Source organism: Opisthocomus hoazin, chromosome 19, assembly GCF_030867145.1.
Source record: "Opisthocomus hoazin isolate bOpiHoa1 chromosome 19, bOpiHoa1.hap1, whole genome shotgun sequence".
NCBI lineage: Eukaryota > Metazoa > Chordata > Aves > Opisthocomiformes > Opisthocomidae > Opisthocomus > Opisthocomus hoazin.
The window spans coordinates 10,903,580-10,929,895 of NC_134432.1; the positions used below are offsets into that span (position 1 = coordinate 10,903,580).

General features: G+C 50.0%; 1 protein-coding gene across 1 annotated transcript in view; it reads right to left on the reverse strand.

The window, feature by feature from the left end:
• Positions 1-1,349: 1,349 nt before the first annotated feature.
• MEGF9 (multiple EGF like domains 9) overlaps positions 1,350-26,316 on the reverse strand; it is a 56,546-nt gene continuing 31,579 nt past the window's right edge. Inside the window, exons 3-6 of the mRNA XM_075439474.1 lie at positions 14,937-15,076; positions 11,245-11,388; positions 10,330-10,602; positions 1,350-6,432 (exon numbers count right to left, since the gene is read on the reverse strand). Coding sequence (XP_075295589.1) covers positions 5,978-6,432; positions 10,330-10,602; positions 11,245-11,388; positions 14,937-15,076 — 1,012 coding nt within the window. The 3' untranslated portion in view covers positions 1,350-5,977. The remainder of the gene's footprint in view (positions 6,433-10,329; positions 10,603-11,244; positions 11,389-14,936; positions 15,077-26,316) is intronic.

Here is a 26,316-nt window from a genome sequence, read left to right on the forward strand (position 1 = left end):
CAGAAAGGGCTGGGAAATCTATTGTTTAGAAGCAGTTAACAACTTGCCTTCTGATAACCTGCTTAATGTTGTTTAAACTTATCTTAATTAGTAGTACATTTGGAGAGATTATACTAAATCCTCATACCAGGAAGCCGTATTGGAATGGCGCTTTCCTGCTTTACAAGGCAGTCTAAGATCCTTACCGCCTCAGAAACAAAGCACTAAAGGGAACCTAGGAAAGAAATACTTACGGTGAGTGTAATGGTATGGATGGGTTGACCACAGCATCACAAGGAGCAGGATGCAAGCCAGCTGCTCAGTGCGCTGTGGCTGGAGTGCGATGGTGGCACGAGGACAGGTGCCACCATCAGCTGAGCACGGGTCCACCGTGCCCTGCTGTTCTCAAGTCCCTACTCTGGAGCCTTGGTTCAGCATTCAGTTATGCCTTCTCCTGTTACAGTTCAGAGCAAAATTCCTCCTCAGCTAAGTCATACACAATCAAACTGTTCTGCTAATGCGAATCAGGACTCAATAAACTTCCCGGAATTTCAACAGTGTGGCCCTTGCTTATATAGCTCTGGCTCAGTCAAGCATTTGGCTGAACACTTAGTTTTAAGTGCTTGCTTAATTGATGCTGACTTACCTCTCCAAGTTCTTTGCTTAGTGAGGGCCAAAGAATTACACATAATATTCAGCAGGGAAGACTAGCATTTGCGTTTGCTTCTGCACCAATAATCAATTTCTTAACACTGACAAGCAAGAAAGAAGTGTGAGTTTTCTATAGATCCTTTTGCAGACACTACCAGAACTGCTCAAAACTATTGACACCACAGATGTGGACTTCAGAGTATCTGATAACATAAATTTCCTTTGAAAGGCCAATTGTGGTCATGAAGAAAAATGTGATACAATATCATCTTCCAATTTCTATCTTTGCTCTGTAGGTTTCATTTTTAATGACTGCACACATCTCTGACAAAATATGTCTATGTGAGTATTACAGACAGTAATGGAGAAATCCGCATTGACTGTCTAGCTACCAAACATGTTAATGACAGTAGCTGAAAGCTGGAATGGTTAATAAGCAGACACAAGATATCATAGGGCTCATTTTTAAAATGGATTATCTGACACAGAATGTCAACTGTACTTATGAATATCTGATGTTAAAAAACATTTTTGTGTCGTGGTTCTCATCTCACATACAGGGCTATAATGAAGGAATAATTCTCTTGGAACAAATGTCATTACTGGGATGAGAACAGATTCAGTCCTTTAGGTTTCAGTCCAGCTCTGGTTGCTATTGTTGGAAAGACTCCTGCTGAACTTTAATGAACAAAAAACAAATGCAAAAATCCAAGTGGCATAGATACAAATTATATACATTTATTTTTATTCATTTTAAATAACATTCTTCTGTATAAATTCTGACATATATTCAAATCACACTTTTTTTTTTTTTAGAAATGCATTTGTAAGCATAGCATATGCTTAGGAGACGCCTTATTTGGATGTGTAGCAAGACTCAAGGGTTTCAGTTGGGAGTAAGTACAACTTTTAAGGCCCACATTTTTCTTATTTTAATCCATCCCTCTGACAAATAAAGAGCAGAGTCCTGTAGGAGCCCATTTTAAAACTTCACTTCAAAGAGAAACATATTTTTATATCCTTTATTTAAAGGAGACTGTGCAAACTTTCTGCCACATTTACATTGCATGTAACATTTCAGGTGATGATGCTGTATAGCAGCGGTTAACTGGCCCAGGATACCTGAAGGATGCTGAATACATCCCCTCCTCTTTCATAAATGGCTTCCAGCATGCTAAGTTTGCTCAGCCTGCTCCAAGGAAATTATCATTCCAATGGATGACATCTCCTGACAGCTCCCCAGGGCTAGTGCTCCACACAGTTATTTCTAGCTACAGTCCTTCATAAGATTCGAGACCATCTATTCACATTAACCCAGTCACTTTTTTGCATGTCTGTTGCACTCTGCTTACCAAATGCTCTCCTAAGTTGTGAGCCACCCAGGCTGCCCCACACCTTTGACACATCATTGCTTTTTGCCCTTTATCTGCTCCATGATATCCTCTTACCTTCAGTTACTTGACTGTGGAACTGAACTCACCCCATCCAACTGAACTCACCCCATCCAACTGAACTCACCCCATCCAGACCAGCTGGGTCCACAAGGCCCTCACGACCCTAAGGATCGTGCCTTGAGAGCTTGTTTCACACATTCAGCAAGCCCTCATCTGCCTCGTTGTACCTTCTCCATGCTCTACAGCTACCGTACCACGCCATCGACTGCCCTTCTCCATGACAGCCACACCACTGCAGCCAGACAGCAGCATGCCCTGTCAGGGTGGCCTTTCAGGAATGCTACATGTATTGGCATCAACTTCAGCCCTAGAAGTCACCTAGATGCCTTCCCCTTGTCTTGCTAGCTTCTGAGTTGGGCCTTAATGCCACCCTGTAAGTCCATTTATGGTTTACCTGCCCATACCCCAACGTGGCATAGGGCAAACCTCAACATCTGGGAAGCTTCATGCCAAGCTATAACACACGGCAGGTCCTGGTGGCCCCACTGGTACCCTGGAACAGGTGTTTTAGCTCTGCACTCCCTCAAAATACAACGCAGGCCTAGGCTGACTGGAGATGTTACCAGCTCGGCTTCTTCCTCACCTCCTGTGGCACCCAGGAGACAGCTGCACGACTGATGGACAGAGCAAAGAGGGTCTAATCTCACACCACCGAAGTCAAATATCAAGCTGTTTATTCTTTCTTTGCTGAGGCATCGATCTCCTTTTATAAATGTTGTTCCTCTGTGCCAAAGGGGGGGCTGGCTGGAGCTGGCTGGTATTTTCCTGCCGAGTCATTTTGCCATCTGACAAGCATCGTCCCAGTGCCACATCCTCGCTGTGCTCGTTCCTGCTAAAGAACATCCTGTGCTTTCCTCTGCCATCCAAACCTGGGCAGCCAGGTCCTCCCTGCCCAGCCCAGCTTCCCATCACATCTGCAGGGGCCGTCTAGAACCCTTCATCCAGATGTGCGACCCACAGACAACAGCACAGCTGTACTGCCCTCCCCTGCAGACTGACTGAAAGGCATCCTTACCTCCTCCTCTTTTCAAACTCGAGGCTCAGACATAAAGCATTTGGAGTCATTTGGAGGTCAGAAGCAGCCCAGATGCAAACGCCTCCTGTGCAGTGGTAGGCATGGACCTGAAGGGCTCAGCATCTGAACTCACACTCTGGTTTTGCAGATGGGTCATTATTTCTACAGCAAGAGAAAAATCAAAGCCTATTCCTGTTACAAAGTAGCCTACAGTCATACCAAAATTTGAGGAAGAGGTGTTCTGTGGCAAGGATTAAATATCTACCATAACAGTTTAGAAACATTAAAGTGAATCACCTGTCCTTCACTTTGCCTGCGAGCATTAGTCCCAGAAGAGAACACTTCTAAATGACCTTCTCCCACCCTCTTAAGTGACCAAGTGCAAGTGTATTGCTAAATCAGCACTGCTAAATAATTACAATTTTTAGGAAATTTTCTCTTTTGTCACCACTCTGCTCTTTAAAAGTTTGATGAGTAACTCGAGGATTAGCAACATCCAGATTTTCTCCTCCAGTCCTCCCCCATTTCATAATAAAAAGGAACATTGCTCTGAATGACATCAGCCAAATTTATTACCTAAACTATGGGACCTCACCCAGGCCCATAACCGGCAACGGGAGCTTTTCCATCGGCTCAGGCCTATGTGCAGTATCACATTCTGCCCTCACCGCTTCCCTTGGTCACCCTCAACTATTTTCCTTCACACTTGCCGTGCCTCATCTTTAAATCAGGCAGCAAGTTTTTGAGGCAGAAATCGTATCTTTGTGCACATGTTTAAAGCACCTATTCCCCCCCCAAAGTCTCCAATGATAAGAAAAGCCTCCATGCAGCACCAGAAAGCAAATAAATAATCGCCACATTCTTCCTACCATTTCTCATCTTGAGAAATACTTACTTTTGCCTGGCTCTGAGGATGCATCAGTCAGCTCCTGCTGACCTTTAGCAGGTACTTCATTTATCCTCAGCATCAGTCGCTTGCAAAGCACCAACATGCACAGCAACGCAGCTTTAGTTCTGAGGTTGGTCATGAGTTAGGTGAAATATTTGTTTCACGCCCTGCTTAAATGTAATGGTATTGATTTTCGTGGGTTGGACCTGGCGGCTCCCCAGCACGTGGAGGGCACGGTGACTGCCTCGTGGCATGCATGGATGCTGCAGGTACCAGCGAGGAGCTCCGTGGTGTGACCTCCCTGCGCTGTCCTTCTCCCTTTGCTAACAGTCCACCAGCCTCCCACGAAAATCAGGGGAATCTGTCAAACCTGAAGTCCCCTGGAGGTTTTTTGACAGCTGATTCCCCACCATCACTTGTGCTACATAAATTTCCTGAAAGGATCCATGCACTTTCAGCTTTTAAGCCTAGAATCGCAGATCAGCTCCTGCAAGCTCTTCGGCTGAAAGCCATTTCCACTCAAATCCAGGAGATTTTTGCTTTTGCCCTTGTAGAGGCCAGGAGGCTGCGCTCGCCCTCCGGCAAGTCCCTCCGTCAGCATGGGAGAGACGGCAACGAGATCCACTCCTGTGATGAGCAGCCGCGTCGGAAAAGCTCGGCCATTGAGATCAGGCTCTCAATGCATTCACGACAGTGTATTTGCATTTTGTGTAAAGATCTAAAAGCAAGTAACAGGATGGTACATCCAATTTTTGGACACCTACTGGGACCTAGTCATGGCGACACTGGTATTCACTCTGTATTTAAAGAAATGGGAAAATTTGACAGATGCAAGTAGGGAGCACTCACATTTTCTTTAAAAAAGAAAGTTATTCAATGACACTAGAAGAAAAGCTTTAAGCAGTCGGTGTTTGCCAGAGTCCCAGCTCCAACAATATTGCCATCTAATTTACAGTATTTTAAACAATCCTCATTTTTTTTTCCTTTTTAAACAACGTCACTAACCGCTGTACAATTAAAATCTAGATGATAAAATATGACTTGGGAAACAGGGGAAGTTGGGAAGGGGGGTTCATGGTTGTGTTGTTGGGTATTTTTTTGGTTGGTTGGTGGGTTGTCCTTTTTACAAATAATTACAAATACAATTCCAAGAAGATATATTACATTTTATATACAGAACACACCATTTCTATCAGGGTAGGGTATTAAGCCTAGCTTTCATTTTACATGGCAACCCTGAGATGTCGTCGTCTTCCCTTGCACAGAAACTATACAAGTTCATTAACTCCTTCTAGAAAACAAAATGGATTGCTATGTTTTAATAGCATCATCACCCTGTATAAATACTCAAAAAGGGAAAAGCTTAGTCTCTTCCCTCACTCCAATATTTTCATGATTTTTTTTCCCCCCCATTTCCCTGCTTAATGGAAACTGGTAATGGTGACTTTTCAAGTGTGCAACTCCCTCCTCTACTTGCCTTTTGGTAGTACAGTGAATGATTATTTCCCTTTTTTTGTCCTCCTTTTCAAACCAATTTATATCAGGAACTAACATGAAGCCCTTACAAAGGTCTTTTTCCTGAAAATCCAATGTTAATTCACGAGCTACTTTTCAAACTAAAGGATGCAGACATAAGCGTTAGGTTGGCTGGAAATCAAGTAGCTTCCGATTAATCGTGGGGTACCACTTTCTCCACCTACCACCTCTGCATAAAAAAATAAAATCTTAAGGTCAGCATAATCAAGTCTTAACAACAGTGAATTCTATGGACCTTTCTGGAGAACAGGACACTGAATGCATTCCACCACATTACCCGAAATTCGGATGTACTACACCTTTTTCTGTTCACCTACAAGCTACAGCGTGCCCAGCGTAAGAGTATCTGAAGAGCAAATTCCTCTGTGTGGAGCCTTGGCATGGATCCTGATACCCCTTCAACAAGCACTGTAACTTTTTTAAGCCAACTTTGGAATAGCTGGATCACTTCTTCTAAGCTTTATAATTATGCATGGGAGTCGTCAGCGTTAGCTGTCCATTCGGTGCGACTTCATTCCCATCGTCTTCCAACAGCCCCGAAACATCAGCGTTGGGTATGCTGTCATGGTAGCTGCTAAAACTGATGTTGTCCTCTTTGAGTTCAATGGTCCAAAAAGGAGCGTTGAGTTTTCTGTTTTGATACTCACGGTACATGTAGACAGCACCCACAAAGCCCATTAGCAGGACCACAACAATGATGATAACTGTCAAAATAATGATGTTAAACTGAGTCCATGAAACATCTGCAAAAGCAGAGGTACTATTGTCAGAGGAACTTATAGGAAATATAGTCTGTATAGTTGTTGGTGACAACGTACTGTTTATCACTGCCGTTGAAAATGATGTTGCCTTGCTGGCATTTGGAGCAGAAGTTGTAAACTCCCTTGTTTCTGGGCCAAGAGTAGCTTCTACAAAACAAATAAAAAATGATCAATAAAAATATGGTAAGCTGGAACCAAACACAAACACAAGAGATTTTACATTTATATCACAGTTATTATGGCAATTAAGTCTACGCTGTTAAAGCTGGTATTTTTCCAAAATAGTTTACAAAAATGGTTAGCCAGGGTTGGTTTCGTTTTTTTAAAATAATTCTGTGTGCTAAGTGCTCACAGACTGCAGCATTCCTATGAAGAATTTGGTGATGGATGGACAGATGCAGTAGCCAAGATTCAGTGCTAGATACACGAGCTCATGATGAAAGCAAGCCACCCACTCCAGCTCATATTCAGCCCATGAAAACGGGGCTCTACCAAGCTCAGTGAGAGTCTGGACTTTGAGCCTAACGAAGGCCCAGTTTCACTTGTTGTCTGCGTGGGCCGCACAATCAGGCTGGGAGGACACAGCAGCTCCAGGAGCTTCAACTTTTCACAGTTAGTACACTAGATGTAGGATTATGATCACAATAGTGTTATTTCTGACTTACCTGTACAAGAAGATCAAAAGTGAAAAAGTGAACCATGAGTATTCCACCGTCACAGTGTTTAGCAATGGGTTTCAATATCCAGTTCTGCTTTTGAATGAAGCAGCCATACACAAATCTCATGGAAACCCCCAGTGTGCATAACCAGAAGCAGAACGTAACCAAATCACAACAAGAAAAAGACCATGGATGTTCTATTCAACATAGCAGAAGCCAGTTTGGATCCTGTTTTGGTTTCATCTGCTGGCATATGCCCACACAGGAAGGACAGGAACATGAGAACTACCAGACCGTGCCACAAGCTCCACGTTCCTCTGCAGCCTGTTCCCAGGCACAAAATAGCCAAGAACCTGGCTTGCTTCCAGCAGACATGGGATAACTCCCTTCTCACATCCAGCAGTCTGCGACAAGATAACACTGGAGATCTAATTAAATGGGATGCTAATTCATTATGCCTTTTTCAAACCAGTTGAGCTATAAGCCTCAGAAAGCGCCCTAAGAGCCTGAATATTAGGCTCCAAAATGCAACTAATAACACATTTTCTTCACAGGAATAACCTGATCTATTTTAGATTCTCAAGTCCAGGCAGCAGGAACCCTCCAGAAGCTGAAGCCTCAATCAACCAAAATGTTCTCTGCACCTATTGCTCCACAGGACTCTCTGCACCCTCTTTCCCACTCCCTTCCATTTCTCTTTCTGCTATCCAAAATGCAACTTCTTTTTAAAGCCACTTACAGCTGCAGCAATTACAGCTGACGCTGCTGTGCTGCATTGATCCAGCTCTCCTGAAGAGAACATCTACTAATTATGACTGAGGAGGAGAGTCACTTCGGAAGGACTAATTTTGCACTAAGTTGCATCTCCAATAGCAACAGGAGCTGTAAATATTCACTAGTCTCCTGCCGCAGGGCTGCGATGGAACTCCCATGAGTTAACTTTGGGCTGTCACGCTCCCAGTTCAGGCAATGGAGAAAGAAACTGCTCTGGAGGGGGCATCAGACGCCCAGTTTAGGCTCCTGCTCAGCGTCCCTCCCTGCAGCAGCCCTTCTATTCTCTGCAGGTCCTGCCTGAGGTTGATAAGGATACTCAGAACGCTGAATGCCAGAAGGCATTTCTCTATGGGAGAACAGGCAGAATTTCACAGTAGGAAGCAACGCGACAGGAGCAAGAGGTTCCTGGATACAGCTTTGGAAGAAGGGCATGAGGAATTCAGTCATCCTTTCCAAATTCCTTCATCAACACTCAGTTCTTAGCAAACCCCGCCAGTAGCTATAATTAGAAAAAAACAAAACAGAGACAATGGCTGATTCACCAGCAAGGAAACAGCACTTTTCTGGGCTTTATTTGTGAGTCAGCATCAGCTAAGCGCTGGCAAGGGGGACATGGGTGAAAACATTTCCTGGAACCGACAGTAACGTCATGGTGAAACAGTGCCGTGCTCCGACCGTGGACTGTCGCTTCTGGGCCGTGACACAACGACGCCTGTTTCTGCTGGCCAGGGCCGTGCCAGCCCTCCAGATGTCCTAAAGCAGCTCCTTGAGAGCAGCAGCTGCTCAGTCAATGGGCTGCTTTGGCAGCTTTGACGTGAGCATCATACCCAGCTGCTTGATTGAAATGCAGCCTCTGCACAGCTTCTGCTGCCTCCTGCGATGAATGGGCGCCGGCAGGAGCCGGGGCCGTGCCAGCAGCCCACGCGCCCGCTCTCGGGGAAGGCAGCGATGCTCGGCTGGGTGGCACAGTGCCACGCTGCGTCGCTAAGCCCTTGCTGCTATGCCTCACCGTCGCAGCAGGAATACCATCCACCCAGGGGTCGAAAACACTGACTTCGGTCATCCCACACGTCCTTTGAATATTCCCTCCATCAGCCTTGAAAGCATCCACATCTTGGTCAGGTTTAAGACCCTGAACAGCCCCTGCGGATCCCAGAGGCTGGTACAAAACCTGCTGTCTTTGTTCAGCCGTGACCACTTAAAGTCCCATACTCCAGCAATTTCGTCTGCAGATCTGCATGGTGGGTGATGATTTCACTCTAGAAGCCACTCGAAACCAGGCCACTCAAATGCACTAGTGGTTTATGAAAATCTTAACCTAAAACTAGTTAATGCACAGTACCCTCAGCATAGCAATTTTTAGGCAAATTGTGCGTAAGAAACTGGAAAGAAACTGCACGCCTTTTAAATTGCTTAATATAGAATGGGCAAAAAATGGTGTCAAGGAAACGGGAAAGCTAGAAGAGCATGCCCCAGTCCCTTTGAAAGGGGACAGTCTTTCCCCACACCAGGAATCGGCTATAACAATCGCATTGAAATAAAACGAATGGTGAAAACTACAAGCACAAAGACGGAGCTGTGCAGGGGGAGGTAACGGACGACCTGATGCAAACCTGCCACTTCCAGCCCTGTAACGGTACAGTTACAGCTAATGAGCATTCAACTTTTTTGTATTGATCATCTCCCCGCGCAGAGAAGGGCTCTGTGATTACACCTCCAGAGCGCAGCATGGGAGTGAAAACCACATTAGCTCCTAATGGAAGATCTGAATTAAATCTCTGTTGGTGACAAGGACGAATTTGGGCCCAGATACTTTCCTGAAGTCTGGTTTCTCTTATCCAGTACATAACGCCAGTAATGTTTCCATGTGTGGAGCTGGAGATCCACCTTGTGGACCAACCTCCTGATAACCACTGAAGGAGCAACTTAAGAATCATTTTCTCTCATTTTGCTATGAGTCCTCCTGCTGTGCAGTAGCCTCTCTAAATACTGGAGCTAGTTTGCGTCTGACATGCTACCTACAGTGTCTTGAGTGTCAGCTGAAGACTGATGACAGACCGCCAGCGCAGGTACCAGCAAATTCTGGCAGTGACTCGCTGTACAAGCTTGGATCTCAACTCTCCGAGCTTTGGCTTCCCCATTTAGAAAGAAAGAAAGAAAAAAAGAATATCTAAACTTGGTCCAAGTAGTCATTGTTTGCAGAGTATGAGGAGTGACAACATTTATTACCAAAACCCTTTCTAGGGAACTAGACAGTGCTATCGAATGGACTAGTCAATAAGGACAATTCCCTGGGCACTAACAGATCAAGTATATCAAGCAATGGAAATCTGAAAACCTACATTTAAATACACTGCAAACACTTTTTGTTTTCCAGCTTGTTCACTAGAGGTACCTGCCACAGTCTTGGAATCAGTGGTTACAGAGCTAACTAAACCACAGATTTCAAGGCCAGCAGGCACCCATGTGTTATAAAGGTCCGGTTTTCTTCCCTGTATGAATCTAAACCAATCTGCACAACGACCGGTATTCCCTCCCCAGCCTTCAGGCAGCTTGTGCCCACCTGAGCCGCACAGCAAGCTTCGACACTGATTTGAGGAGCATGTTTTACCTTTCTTGGTGCAGTTGGTCCCCTCAGGGTCTTGGACGTAGCCGTCCTCACACTCCTCGCAGTGGAACCCAGCAGTGTGGTACAGGCAGGCGATGCACTCCCCGCTATCCGGCTTGCACACGCTGGGTGACCGCGCTGGGTCCACGTTCCCGTTGCATTCACATCTTACGCAGATGCTGTCAGAGTTGTAGTAGCCGTTGTCGCACTGGTTGCAGTTCGGGCCAGTGTACCCAGTTTTGCATTTGTCACACCTTGGGGCAGTTTCACCAGGCTCTAAAGAACACAGAAAGCAAACCAGGTATGTGCCATAGCCCCCTGCAGAGAAAAGTCTGCTGTAGGATTTGTTCTGTGGGTCCACAAGTCACGGTGACACAAATCAGCAGCCACCAAGTATTAAACAGTCTCATATTTTAAGCTGAAAATACAACTTTTGAACTGCAGCAGTTTCTCTGTTCCTAGGGGGAAAAGAAGCTTTGGGGGTGTGTGCTGCCTTGTAGCAGCCTCACAGAGCATGCTCGGCACGTTGCTAAGCAAAGAGAGCATTACTGCTGAACATTTCCATCTCAAACAGACAATTTCAGAAAACTGCTGGAACTCTGTCGGAGATGTCAGCAATCTGCAGGAACTTTTTGGCCTATATGAAGCCAGAGAAGGCTTGATTGAAAAACTGATTAAGGAAGTATCAAAAAAAGTCATACATATGTTTATTACAGCTACAACTTCTTCTCTTGGTTACATCAAAACAGAGCAGGAAATTCGCGGCAGGCGCTGCTTCCAGCAAGGTGCCCCGGTTCCCACGAACGGGCGATTCACGGGCTACACACCACCTCGCTAGGCTGATGCCCGCTGAGCGGCAACTTAATTGGAAAGCGCTACATTCGTTATCGAGGAATTAGACCAAAACAAAAGCCTTACGTATGCGGCAGGTGCCGGTGGATGCCACGGTGGAGCACGGGCAGCGATGGCAGGCATGGGCAGGACGGGCGCTTCTGTAGAAGCCCTCCTTGCAGAGCTCGCAGTGGTCTCCCTCGGTGTTCTCCTGGCAGTGCAGGCAGGTGCCTGGGGAAGGGACAGGAGCACAAGCAACTGTTCGGCAGCAGGAACTGGAGCAGAACATTTGGAGCAAGAATCCGCGTGAGACGCGCTCAATTATCAGAGCTCACCAGTGATTTTGGATACCCTCCGGCCAAAACATGATCATGGCCTCTTATGACCTTCTGATGGCCATCCTCCCTTCCACATGCACACACACATGATGTGAAAAAGTAGGTGGCTCCAGCAGAGATGCCCACAGCTCATCATCACTTTAAAAGGTCAGTGCAGGTAAACACATGCTATCAATATTAAATGGTCCCCAAGGAAACAGGTTTCAGTTTGCATCTGTGCCAGGGAGACGCGACCTTGATGCTTCAGATCCCCCACCCCGCAAGAGGTTCCTCCAGTTTATGCCTTTGCCCTTTCTCGTGTGCAGACTCTTCCTGCACCCCCAAGCTGGTGGCCGGGGTGAGGAGGTGCCATGGTCCTGTGCTGCGGGCAGACAGCTCCATCCCACCAGCATGGCTCCAGCTCCTCCATCCCGGGCACAGCACAAGGCAGGAGCAATCCCTGACCTTCCTGGAGAAACAGAGGGGAACTGGGGGTTCACATGAGCCACCTCCCCTTCCTAAGGAAGCCCCTGAATCAGAAAATCAACGTACTGTGTCTTAGCAGGGGCTGTGTCCTAATGGCCTTCCAAATTACAGTTTGATACTATTGTGACCAGAGGAAGAAAAATCTCCCCAGTTATAAAAACGTAGCCTCTAACAAAAGCCCATCCATCAACAGGAACATCTTGTAATTCAGCAGGCTCCTCGCCGAGATGGCGGTGACCTGAGGGAAGCTTATTTGATTAAATCCCATGTACAAGACTCTGAAAAGGCAACAGCCACCTTCCAACAAACCAGGGCGGCGCAGAGCAGTTTATTCACTGCATATATAAGCACAGACAGGAGATTCACTGAGCTAATCTAGCAGTGCTGCAGGGGTATGGAAAAGACTCATATCAACATTAACCACAGAAAAAATCCTGAATTAGGTTAATGCTGACTGTTAAAAAAACCACAGCAGATTTTCATATGAATATCGGAACAGTTTGGCTGCCTTGCAAGCCCAACGTGCCGCATGGCTCCTACTCTTCCCTTGCCACAGCGATGACTCCGCAGCCGAGCATCCCCGAGGAAGCCCGGCGCGTCCTTGGAGCTGACCCTCGCGCCAAGGGCAGGAAGCAAACCCCGGCAGCCGCCGCTCCTGGACGCGGCTGATTCACCCGGGCTGTGGGCTGGCAGCACCCCGATGAGTAAGGACACTTGCACGGCGTCAGCTCCCACGCGCTGTTTGCTCTTCACCCAACAGCTCATCAGACACGAGCCAGTGGTTTTTGTGGGAGAGATGTCAGGGTTAGAGGGGAAAATTATCTGCTGGGCTGGGTTTCTCCAGTTGCAAACCTCAATCATCTGCTTCAGCGGGATGCCTGGGACAGACCGGCTCCTGGAAGGTCAGTGTGCCCGATCAGCGCTAAGGGTGCCTTGAACCGTGCTCTGCAGGCATTAACGGTGGCATAAATCTGGCATCACACCTGCGTCTTCTGTACAGTCTTGGTCATTTCAGGACCAATGTCTTTCCCATCGGCAGAAATTACTCGCATTTATCCACACCAACCCTGCAAAATGGCTGCGTTTCCAATGAGTCAGCAAGTTGCTCAGCCACGCAAAGCATGCACGGGCTTGCAATCAGGTATTGCTGTGGAAAGCCTTAATAATTAATAGCACTTCCCATCGTGATAATGCCCTCCGGAAGGATCAGAACTCACAGCACCCCAGCTGGGAAGAAGCAACCGAACCCACTGCACAGACCCAGCACGGGGCACAAGGGTTGCGTCGAAGGAAGCGCTGTCGCCCAGGGAGCTCTGGCTGCCCCATTTCCAGCCCAGTAATATTAAATATTCCTCCTGGCCAAAGCAACGCTGAGTGAGGCCGTGCAGAGATGGTGGCAGAGCCTGCAGAGGGAGCCCGAAGTACGGCATTAATGCGAAAGAAACCTTGAAAATTCGACAAAGGCTACACACAGTTGATGTACAGCCGGGGAGGTCACACAAAGTGCAGTCTCTAGAGCAGGCCGAGCGCACTGCGTTACTTATTAGATGTCAGATCTAATTTTTAATTGACTGTGTTCTGGTTTTGTTGGGTTCCCTCACCCCCGACAGAAAATAAAACAGATGGAGGAAAATTTTTAAAAAGGGATTTTTGTCAAATCAACAATAGGTCATTAGCCAGAAAGAGGGTCTTTCTTTGCAGTGCCATGGCCAGCGCTGGCAGCCCCAGCAGAAGCGCTGCCTGAACAGCCCCATCCCGGAGGCAACGTCTGCGCTGGATTTTTATCCAAAATCAAGAGAGGGGGAAACATTGAGGGAGAAAAAGGAAGAGCAGATTATCTTACTCCTTCACAAAACCCACACAGCCAGCTCCAAATCAGTAACACAGCTGAGGTGCGCACAGCTTTAGGTACATCTTATATCCTTCAATATCAGCAGGACATAAGGACTTAAAATTCGGTATAAGGATGAATGTAGTAATTCATCCTCAGGGAGTGCAGACCTGGTGCCCGCCACAACTCCTGACACCCACAGAAACACCCTCCCTGCCGAGCTGGGTCAGGGCATTGCCTGGGCACAGCCAGCACTGCGGCCACCCGTTCCTCTGCTGCAAACGCACAGCCCATGGGGGAACAGACACAGGTGCAGAAATTGCCCAGCAATACCGTATTTGATGAGCTCTGCCCCTCTGCCAGTTACGCAAAAAGCCCTGCAACACTTTTTAAATTAGCGCTCCTTTCTAAGGTCCTGGATTAATATTGCATAACTGCATTCCAGCCTGGAAGTTTTGATAAGAATTTGGGTTTTGAAGTGTGAGTTTTGTCGCTACAGTAGGGATTGCGCAGGCAGTCACATAACATTGCTCCTCCGGGACCTCTCCTTTCGGTGGAGATGGGAAAGCAATTAGTTTTGCCCTCCCATAAGCTATTCAAGAACAGGTTCTTCAACAGTGACACTGCATCAGCATCTGTATGAGTGACAGACAGTCAAAGAAATGATCAAGGAAAATGAACACAGCAAATTTATAAAAAGTGGGCAATATTAATTAGGTGCTGCCAGTGTTTTCCAGCACTAATCATGTTTTCTGTGGCAATAACAGTCACCCTACGTCAGTGCCAGTACACTATATGTTTCCAGGTAAACAGCAGTTAAACAAAAGCTCCTTAAAAGCCTGTGTTGTGTATTGGTGTAAGTGCAGAGAACAATAGGGCACTGATTTCCGATAGAGACTGCAGAATAAAGGCTCTGCACTGCAGCCTGGGGTGCATAACACAGCCTTTATTGACTTCCTTGAGAAGAGGACTAGCTCCAACCTTGCCCCACATTTTAATTTCAGCTGTAAGGTGGAGATTCTGGGCACTCAAGGCACAAAGATGCAGAGGAAGAGGGCGAGAGCGGCGGTCTGCTGAACGGAAATGGCAAAAACAGAGGAAATGGGTAAAGTCTGCAGCCACCACGGTCACAAGAGGGGAGTTACCTGTTAAGCTGTCGCAGGTTTTAGAGTGGTTGTTGCACTGGCAGGGCTCGCAGGCGGTTTCATTAAACCTGTAGTATCCATCACTGCACCGGTCACACTTCAGGTCCGTGACACCAACTTTACACTGGCATTTCCCAGAGCTGCACAGAGAAAAACAACAGTGAAACCTGGATGTGCTGGGAGGCATCCAAAGTACAAACCTGTCGTGGTCAGTGTTTTGGATTCCCTTCCCAGAGGGGGAGCTCTGTGCAGAAATGCCTGCTGGAAGCAGGACAGAAAACCCATGGGCAACAATTGATAAGGAGACCAAGAAAGGTCAAGTCTCTGCAAAAGCAGTCGCCCTGACAGCATTTCCAGCTGGGCACCAGAAATCATCACTCATTCTGGAAAGCCTCAGCCCAAAGCCATCCCCACGCATCAGCCCCCAGCAGATGCTCCCACAGCAGCCCCTCTCCAGTCCCTGCAGGAGGCTGGGACACGTGTGATCACTGCCCCTGAGCGATGCAAGAGCACCGATGCTGATAACCACCTCCCCTCCGAGCCGCACCTCCAGGGTTTTTGGGCGAGCGGACGACACCCTGCTCAGCACCGAGAGCCGGCACAGCAGCTCGGGTGTCTCGCTCGGGTGTCAGCTTGGGCAGGCGTCCTCCTTCCACTTCTCCTCCGTGATCCTATTGATCCCTTCCTCACAACATCCCCACGACCACCTGCGCAAAGCCCCTCTCCACAGTCGACTTCTCCTCCGTAGCAGCCAGGCAAAGGCAGAGAGGGTTTTCCCTTCCCCTGCGGCTTCCACCGGAGCTGACCCCAGACAGGAGCCTGTTTACTTGGGCACCGAGTCTGGCTGCCTGGAGAGCGGAGCTCTGCACAGTTAAAATCAAGCGCATTAGTGTTAGCTGGCATGAGCAAATACCAGGAGGCTATAAAAAGCAGGGGTTACCCTCATTCCTTTGGCTTTCCACGCCAGTCTTTCCACGTAGAGGCTTCAAACCTATCGCTTTCACCAGCAACTCCACTAGCAGCATTTAGGCTCAACTCTCAGAGAAATCACAGGAATGGATAAAATGCTTTTTCCCCATCTCCCCACCGGCATGGCAGCTGCCGGCTGTGGCTCATCCCACCTGCAGGCATGGGCACGGCCAACACCCAAGGCGAGGACGAGAGAGCACAGAAGTGCCTGTCGGCACCTCTGGCAGCCCTGGGGCGACCTGCAGAAAACCTCGAGCCCCGCGTGCCGCACAGCAGAGCCGGGACAGCAGCCCAGAGAAACGGGATTTCATCTGCGCCAGGGGACGGATTTAGCTGCAGCTGCAGCGGACGAGGCGGGTACCAACCACGGAGCACCCTCTGCGCACCGCTGGATGCACCCTCCTCTTAGCTCTCCCCCCACGTAACCTCCAGCCTATAAATACACTTTTTAAATTCAGTATTTCAGGGTTCGGTGTGCCTGCACGAAGATCATCTATTGTTCTCCCTCGCTCCTCCTGGGGCAGAGCGAGCAATGCACAATTTGCTTCTAAAAGCCCTTAGAAAAAAGCTGTTGATTAAAACTAACAGAGGCTGAGGCTCCAAATGACTTGATGCGCTGCTGATGTGTTGTTTTTAATTAAAATGCTGTAGATTGCAATGTTTTGGGGAAGACATTGCGTCTGTTAGAAATGAACATATTTTAGTATTTCTGTTGTTCGTTTGCTTGCCAAAGGAAGGGGAAATACACAAAGGCACACCAAAACACGGAACTCGGCCCAAGCGGCAACACAATTAAATAGTTTGAGAATATGAAACTTCAGGCACATTTAATGGCCTGATTACAAGAAGAGAGAAGAAATACGATGTTTCCTTGCTCTCCAGACCATTGTCTGGAACCGCAGCAGGCAGACGCAGAATTCAAAGGGATGCTGCTAAGCAGCTCAGTATGTTTGACTTTCAAACAGCTTTTCACAAGACCTAACACTAACCCAAACGTTGTCACAGTGTTTAAAATAAGAGCAAACAAAAAGCAGTTTGTTTTTATTTGCTTCTGACCGCTACCAGACAGATATGCCTGTAAGAGGGCAGGGGACAGACAGAGCCAAGCAGGGAAAAGGAACCAGTTTGGGAGGGACCTGATATTTAGCCTGAAAACCTTCTGGGGATGTGCCCTGCGGGCAGGACTTCACAGCACCCAGCACTAGAGCTGTACAATTTTCACCCTCCCAGGTTTTCTCCTGGAGCCCAGGCTGCTCCTATCTACTCTCTCCTGTCCCTCGATCAAGCCTTTATCTTAATGACACCCTCCTCTTCCTCCCAGCTGGCACCCTTCCATCCAGACTCCCACTTCATTTCTTTCAAGGAGATTTATTTCCCCAATGACTCTGCTAGAGCTCAATGCAGCATTTTGGGGCAGCGTCCCTTCATTTTACTCGTTAGCTTAAAAATAACAGGAAAGCAAGCTATTTTTAAAAGAGACGGTTTTGGAAAGTTTGGGTTTAATGCCTCTCAAGCAGACCTTTTCTCAACATGTTACACATGGCACAGAGCCAAGTTCTGCATGTGCAAGAATTAAATCACTCAGCAAATACAAAGCTTTGCCTGTGGTCATTGCTGCCATAGAATAAAGCCCCCTTACAGCGCTCCTTTTCATAGCTCCAGCCCAGTAAAGACTGTCAGACACTTTTTAAAGCAAAGGTCAATGATATAAATGCATTGAAACCACACACACACACACACAAAAAAAAGTCCTGTTAACAGACCGATTGTGCCCATAAAAATCCAGAAACTTGAAAGAACAGACCCACAGTTTAATACTTGCACAGTGAGAACTGAACTGAATTTTGACTATCAGCCAGAAATTTCGTTTTTGGGGGCAGTGGGGGGGGAGGAGGGGGAAGGGAGGAGGGAAACATTTTGATGCAGCAGCATCAATTGCTCAACTCCATTTCAGATGATCATTAACTCCACTGAAGCCAGCCAATTTTTAGCTCTCACAGAAGAATTGATGGAAGGATGTGTTGGGACAAAAACAGACTTCCAGTAACAAAAGTCTCCTGCCAGCCTTGGTTTCTACTAGATTTTTATGGATATACTTACTTAAAAGACTGTGTAGGTAGCATATATCACCATCACATCATCCATCAACTTTATATATGTTTCCTAATGATTAAAAACATCACCAGCATGAGAGATCGTGGCAGGAGGAGCAGGCAGTGATTAGCCAGCCGGTGGGGACAGGGGCAGACCACGTGCGAGGCTTGGATCCGACGCCAAGTGATCCTCGCCGGGGGTGAGGGCTGCACGCCAGGCTGGGGACCCCCAAGGCAGGGGCTCGTGGATTTAATCGCCTGGCACCTCCCAGCCCCTGGCTTCACGCTATGACAGCCAGGGCAGCAGCACACCAGCGGGCACCGGAGAGGGGGTTGTAAATAAAAGCAAAATATTGGGCACGGGAAACAGCCTACACCCCAAAAATACATCTGCAAAAGCCAGTCTGATTTCACTCCCACCCCCCACAGCCCCCTTCTACTCCACGCGAGGGGAAACAGCCACAGAATGCAGGAAATCCCATCACCCACCAAGCGATTCGTGTCACTCGTGGCAACAAAATGTTCCCCGTGGTGGGATTTTAGGCGGGACTGCAGCTTTACAGCTCCAGGAGTTACGGGGATACAGAGAGCCCCGCTCTGTTCGCTGCCCTGCCTTCTGGTGAAGAGGAGGACTGCAGATAGTTTTGACCCCACTTGGAAGCATCCTAGGAGCAGAGCACAAAGAAGACCTAACGCCTCCGAAGTCCTGTCTCGTGCCTGGCCTGAAGCCGCAGAGCATCACGCAGATAATTTCCTGCCAGGTCCAACAGCCAGGGAAGGACAGGCTGAGGGGACGGGCTTGCCTGGGAGCTTGGGCAATGCCCTAACCCTACGCAGCAAGGGAACTCAAGGCCTCATCACAAAGGAAAAAAAAAATAGCGTGAAAATAGGTGTGATCCGAGAAAGACAGCAACGTGCAGTTGCATCCAGTTGTCTCCAGCCCTCCTCTGCAGCAACTTCCTTAGGTTAGTGGGGATGTGACAGACACAAGACGGATGGGAGGACGGAGGCCCATCGCCCCAAGGGCTGCTCGGAGGCATGCTGTGCACAGTTTCATGGTGTAACAGAAAACCCGTAGCAAGCTTTAGTCGTTTATTTTCTTCCACTTTTTTTTCCTCCGAGGACGAGGGAAGGGAGAAATTCATTCTGAATGTTTTCCCAGCTGCCAGCCAAAGCCGGATGCCCAGCTGCCACTGAGAGCCCGGCGGCTGCCCGACCCACTCCGAGCCAGGAGAAGGGTACAGCACCAAGCTTTCGTGCCCTGATTTCACAAACACAGGAGCCTGGCAAGACCTGGGGTCTCACACCAGGGCACCCCATGTGCATGAGCCACGCAAGACCCCCCACGGTGTTGATGGGGAGCGTTAACATTTACCATCTCCATTCTGAAGCACGGAGCACGCACACACACCCCTCGCACCCCAGCATCTCCCAGGACCACGGCACCCGCCAGCACCATCCCCAGCAGAGCTGAGGAGGAGGAAAACGAGGGCTCCCGCCAGCCCTTCATCCCCAGCTTCGGCTGCTGCCCCGTCCCCTCCCAGGCACTGCCTTGTAATCCTCCGATTAGGGATATGCCCACCTTTCATCCCAGCAGGGCCCGGAGGTGTTCCGTGACAGACACAATTAACAGCCACGACGGCGCTCCGTATGAATGAGGCAAAACGCGTGGCTGAACTATGAGCATCTGTAAAACAACCCTTACGAAAAGGCTTTGTCACACTTTGATGGGATGAGACAAAAGGACGCTGCAAAAGATGAGAAGGATTCAGAAGAGATGTTGCTAAAAATGGCGCGTTTCTGCAGCGAGCCCAGTTCCTTTTGTGCTGATTTTCTGTGATGTGTGACAGCAGCCAGGGATGAATCTCTCTTACATTTTCCTGAGCAACGCAGAAGAGTTAACATTTGAAAGCTAAATGCTCCAAGACACTTCCATGGAAAACCAACGCTGTTAACGCTCACCCCGAGCAAACCGAGAACCCTCGTAACCCACGTGTTGATTTTTCCTTTAGGTCAATTAATTTGAATACCAGCACGTGGGGATGCAGAGAGCAGGAAAGAGCCCCGCGCTGGGTTTCACCTCCCCGCTCCCTCGGCTCCAACCGAAGCCGCCAGCAGCCTAAAGGCTTTGGTGGAAGGGTTGGGGCGACCACAGCCGAGCCCCGCGCCCGCCGCCCCGCTCAGAGCTGCCTTTGTGGAGGGCAGAAGAAGCGGGGCTTTATCGCGGCGAACATTGGGCCATTGTGCGCCGCATTCCTCGCTTTGTGCCGGGGGACGGCATCTGTTTGTATGGCAGCCCTCGACGGCGAGGGACACTTCACAGCTCTGAAAGGCCATTCTGTAAATGTCAAAGGGCCACCTTGTCTGGCCACCGCCGCCTCCGCGGCCCCATCAACCCTGGGGAGGATGCCCCGCGCTGCTGGGAATGCCGGGGAACTCCAGCCTGGGGCAACGCCATCTCCTCTGGGTGCCCTCCTGGCACCAACTGCCGGGACCTCGGTGGCTGGGGAGGGAGGACGCGATGCGAAGATCATGATGGCCTGGGAGAGCGAGGTTGGATGGGGTCCTCTGCGGTGTGGCACGAGGAGGAGCAGCAAAACTCAACTAACCACAAAATCTCAACCCCAAACAGTGGGTCCCGGCTTCCCAGAGCATCCCTTGGAGATCATGACAATATGGGGATGGGACAGGCAACCTCGATGCAGAGGACGACACATTGACGGAGAAAAGGCAGGGAGACGGGGTTAGTCCACGCTGAACCCACTTGTCCTGCCCACCGTAGTCCCTCCATTCCCCAGATCTCTACTGACGCCTCCTCGCAGGCAGCAGAAAAAGGCAGGGGCAACAAGCGCTGCCGAAAATCAGGCTGGGCACCACCTCCCCCAGACCAGAATTCAGCCACAAGAGCTTAAAAAGTTGTGCCAGTATTTTTTTTGGAGGTCAATCAATGTTTCCCAGAGCAGCAAGTCTGCAACAGACAACACAGGAACAGCAGAGCCGGCTGGAAAATCAACAAAATAACTGGATTTCTGAGAAGCCACAATTACTGCAGGGGAGATGATAACAATCTACCTTTCGCTGCTGCTGCCTCCAGTCACTCCTTCATTTCCCACCCTCGTCTGCAACCGAGTGAAAATGGATGCAGGTACAATATTTACCTGCTTGTGGGGGAGGAGAAGGGGAGAGCCGATCGGATGCAAAGGATATGAGAGTCTGTAATAGGAGAGAGATTTAGATAATTAAGGCACACAGGAAAAATATGCTCTAGCGGGGTATTCTTCTGCTTTTGTGACGTCCACGCGTAACAATTTCCGCTACAAAAAAAATCTGTTCTCTGCAGAGCGATGCTGACGAGGCACTACCGGGAGCTAATGAGGCACCGCTTGTGCTCAGCCAATCTATAAAAGGGAGAGCAGTCCTCTTTAAATAGGGAAAAGGTGGAGGGGGTTGTTTGGTTTTTTGCTTTTTTAAAAAAATACAGGTCCTTGAGGAGCTGGGCTCCCAAGGTCTTATGTCCAAAGGGGAGCAGTGCCCAATGTCATTTACTGGACCGCTAAAATACAGTAGGATGGAAATACAATTCCCATGCACAGAAGAGACTTTTCAGAAGGGTGGTGACACTCTACAGACAGAAAATGAAGATTTTCTGGTTGCAAAATGAGACCTCCACTGCCTTCCCCCAAATAACCTCCTCTGGTTGGGATGGACAGAACCCCCGGGAACACAGAATCATAGACTGGTTTGGGTTGGAAGGGACCTTAAAGATCATCCAGTTCCAACCTCCTGCCAAGGGCAGGAACACTTTCCACCAGCCCAGGGTGCTCAGAGCCCCGTTCAGCCTGGTCTTGAACCCTGCCAGGGAGGGGACAGCCACAGCTTCTCTGGGCAGCCTGGGCCAGGGGCTCACCACCCTCAGAGCAAAGAATTTTTTCTTATATCTATCGGATCTGAACCTACCGTCTTTCAGTTTAAAGCGGTCACCACTTGTCCTATCACCACAGGCCCCTGTAAAAAGACGTGAGGTATCTCTCATCTCAAGCCATCACCATGAGCACCCCTCCTGCCCAGGCTGGTGAAGCTCCACAAAAACCTTGAATTTCAATGGATCTGCATTTACTGACTAAAAAAACAGACCCACCCCCAATTCTGCCGCACATGGCTCCGTACCACAGGATGCTCAAGGTGCATCTAGACTGCGACCCACCTGGGGGCTTCCCAGCGCCATCAGGACCGACGTTCCTATTGCTTCCGCACCTCCACGATCTCCTTGCATCTTTCCACACCCCACCACCTCCACAGACCCAGCACGCGGCTCTCCCTGCCCGGCTCCCCAGGCTCCATCAGCACCCCCAGCCCTTATTCAAAGACCCTAACAAAGAACATTGTCCACTGCTGCTGACCTTACTCTCACCAGCAACGCTCTTGCAAATCCGTATGAGTAAGGGTCACCAGATCATCCCTCCCAAAGAGGAGCCCACTACAAAGAAGCCATAGAGGGATGGAGACAGCCCCGCTGACAGGGCTCCCCTTCAGCCTGGCAGCATCCCCGCTCCAGGGGACGGCCATGCCTGAACGCTCTCCGGGACGCTCTGCCTCCATTCTTTCTAATACGAACACAAAGCATGAGCTCCCCTCGAGGGGGCAAAACATCTCTGAATTAACACTTTGGCATTTCTAGGCATACTTCATCTTCTTTTTTTTTTTTAAACGGAAGTGAGTGACAGGAGCTCTCTGTAACATGACTTACGCCGAGCCTGCGGCAGGAACCGTGCACGAACCGGGATGGCAGGCTGCCGGGCCGTCTCCCCAGCCGGCAGGGAGGCAAGGCTGCCCAGTCAGCGGAGGAGCAGAGCGCTGCACACTGGGGCCGTGCGTTTCATCGCAGGACGCGAACCAAAGCTAACGTCGGAGCCTCTGCTTCCCATCGCCCTTCTGCGTGTGGGGAAACTGAGGCACGGGCAGAGGGAGCGACTTAAATCGATTCACAGCCCCCGGTTTAACACGCATCTCTTCATTAGGGACAATGTTAGCACATTATGTGTGTGTAGTTCAGAGCTTTTTAAGGGAACTGGAAAAACCTAACCCGGTTTAGCTGGTTAACCCAGGTTTAGCTAAACCACGTGTCAACCCTTAAACACCCCACGGCAGCCGCAGCTCTGCTCTTGTTCACTAGCACAGGCAGCGGTGCGACAGAAGCTGAAGGGCGCATCACCTTGTCTTCCCTAGAACTGGAGTAAGTCAGTTTAAAACACAAAACCTCCCAGGGAAAAAGGGAATCGAGGGCCGTACCCTTCTGAAGGGCAGCAGCATCTCGTAGCATCTCCCCTGCTTCGCAGCCCTGCTCCTCCACCCACCTCCCAGCTTGTGGGGTGGGACAGCACTCACAGGGGACCGCTGCTCACGGGCTACACACACCATCGCTGCGGGGCTACGCGTCGGAGGAAAGCTACAGCAGCCTACACGCGGGGCTGGGAAAACCTGGACCGAGTGCCTTGTGAGGGGTAAATCGGGGTAACGCCGCCTCCCCCTCCCCGCAGCGCGGGGCAGGGACAGGCAGCAGAGCCCTGCACCGGCACACAGCCGAGCAGCCATCGCGGCCCCAGAGCCTCCGCCAGCTTTTACCCGTGTTTGCAGCCCAGTGTGGGGCAAGGTAAACATAAATAAATTTTTTAAAACTGCAGAGTCATTTGAAATCTCGCGCTCACCGGGAGGGTACCACACACCGCCTCTTCCAGGCTGGGCTCTTCGTGCCTGCAGTCCTGCTCCTCGAAGTCCATCAGCCAGCGGACACGTTTACCCGGGAAAATTATTTCTGCGCGTGTTTAAATATCTGCGCCCGTCCAGCCCCTCGAGTCGGTGCACGACTGCTGCTTGGCAGCCGGGAAAGGCTTCCCCCAAACCAAAGCCCCCTCCCCTCGCCCTGCGCTTCCCGGGCAGAGCCCCGCCACGTCACGGGGCCGCTGTGCCACCAGCCAGCTGGGGACACGAGCAGCACTTCGGGTGAAGGCACAGCACAGGGCAGGGCTGTGCCGGGGGCTGCAGGACTCTGCGAGGAGCCCCAGGGCCTGGCCTGCCCTGGTCGGTGGGGCTGGAGACCACCGTCCCCCCCGAGCGCCTTTGCTGACTCTGGCTTGGCTCCTTGCCTGGCTGTAGGGAGTGGGAGACGAGAGGTCAGGCAGAGGACTCTGCTCACGTAAAGAAAACAGAAAAATAAACGCAGTGGGGTGCAAGCTTGGGAGATGTGGGCTGGCCAGCCTGGGCATGGTGACCTTCTCCAGCAGCACTGCCCTCACCTCTGCCTCCTCCACCAGGTAGGGACATTCCTGCTTGCCCAGAGGACAGACCGACAGACAACGCAGCTTTCAATGAGAGGTGCCCAAAAGATGGTGAGAGATGCAGCTGGTGGGAGGCAGCTCCTGGCTGGGGCCACGTTGCCATGGGCTGGGGCCACCCACAGGCACCCTCCCCTCCCAGGCACCCTCCCCAGGGCTTTGCAGCGGGAGCACAGCCCTTCCAGCTCAGCCCCTGCACCCACTGAGTCACCGTCCTCACTCTCCGCTACTCCATGACCTTGACCATGGCCCTTGAAACTTCAGCTTCTTTCTCCACCCTTCCTCTATGGACTATGAACACTTCCAGGCCACAGCTATCTTTAGCAAGCATCTACACAGCATCCAGCCCAGTGAAATGTGGTTTTATCTGAGGTTTCTAGGCGTTACCGCAACAGGGACAGCACATTCTCCCTCTCCGAGCAGCCCAGGATTGCATCCAGCCCCACAGCAAGCTCCAGCTTCAGCTACACACAGCTTTTCATCGAACAAAAAAATGAACCAAACCAGAGCACGGAAATCCTCTGCCATCCCAGAGGGGGATCTGTGTGGATCTCCCCAGATAATCAAACCTAAAACACCACCAAAAGAGGCCTTTGATTAGTGGCCATGGAGTCCATTCATAGCGACAGCATGTCAGGTCAATGTTCACTCCCAAAATCAACTGTCTGCCTCGGGAAAGGGATTTTTTTATTTTCATTTGGTGGTCTGCGTTTGAGGTCTAGTTAATCAACAGCGTACTTGGGTGTGCCATCTGGCCGGCAATAGAGCATGCCCAGAAATAATACTAATAATCATCACACGGTGGTGCTTTAAAAGGCCGTTTTACAAAAGCCTGGGCAAGCTGATGGAAAGCCATCAGGCACGTTTTGTGTGCCCCGAGAGCTCAGCCTTCAGGCAGCCCGCCTCTCAAACCAGCCGCTGTCAAACAGGGCAGAGGCCAGAACGACGCTGCTGTTTTACTCGGAGACTCATCTGAACAGCGGTCGCTTTTTTCTTGAGCCAGCACGCAGGAATCAACTTGCGCAAGTTAGAGTTAGGCTGGTGCTTTAAAATAAATAAATAGATACAGCTTGCAGTATTTTTAATGTCAACAAACCAGAAGCTGGTTGCTGGCGTTGGGCAATGCTTGCGTGCCTCACCCCAAGCAGGGATTCCCCGAGGGCCACGCACCGCTCACCCAGGGACTCGGCGGCAGGCAGACATCAAACCCACAGCTCCAGACCCAACGTTTCCAGAAACAAGAGCCAAAAATCTCATTCCTGGATTCAGGCGCGCATCTCCCTGCAACGCAGCAGAGGCTGTCCCACCCGGCGGGACGGACCCCGACGCAGGGACGCACCCCGTGCTCTGCCCCAACGGATTCTGCCTCCCACTTCATCTTCCCGTACACATCGCTACGCACGAGGCTGCCCGTCCCGCAGCCGTCCCGCTGCCCCCAGCCCTACCACGCAGACAACTGACCTAATTTTCCTCTTTTTAAACACCCAGAGGTCATTTCCGTCTGTGGCAAACCCCCCCGAGCACAGAAGAGAAATACAGAGCGATCTCTGTTACCATCAGTCCTCCTCCCCAAGCCTTCCTCCAAATTTTGCCCTGTGCCGTCTCTTTGAAACGCGTGAGGATCCGCATCTCCCCCGGCCCTCACGGCTGTACAACGGTGCTGAAGAGAAGCTAGGGAGGTCCTCTGCCATTTCTGGGTCATCCACATTGGGGCTGGGCACGATGGCTCACTACGTGCGTGAACTCCACATCCTTCTCCACCACGACTCGGAGCATCTCACCTGAAGTTCCCAAGGGCGTTTCTCAGCTTGCTCCACGCAGCGAGACGTGGCGAGATGTCACCCACGTACGTGCTTCACCCGCCGCCCGGTGACTCAGAGTCGGGGCAAGAACGCTCCCTCCCAGTTAGCCCAGTCGCTCCAGCAGCGCCTCCCTCCTCTCCCAGCCCTCAAAGATGAGATTTGCCCCATTGGCCTTTCTGCCCAG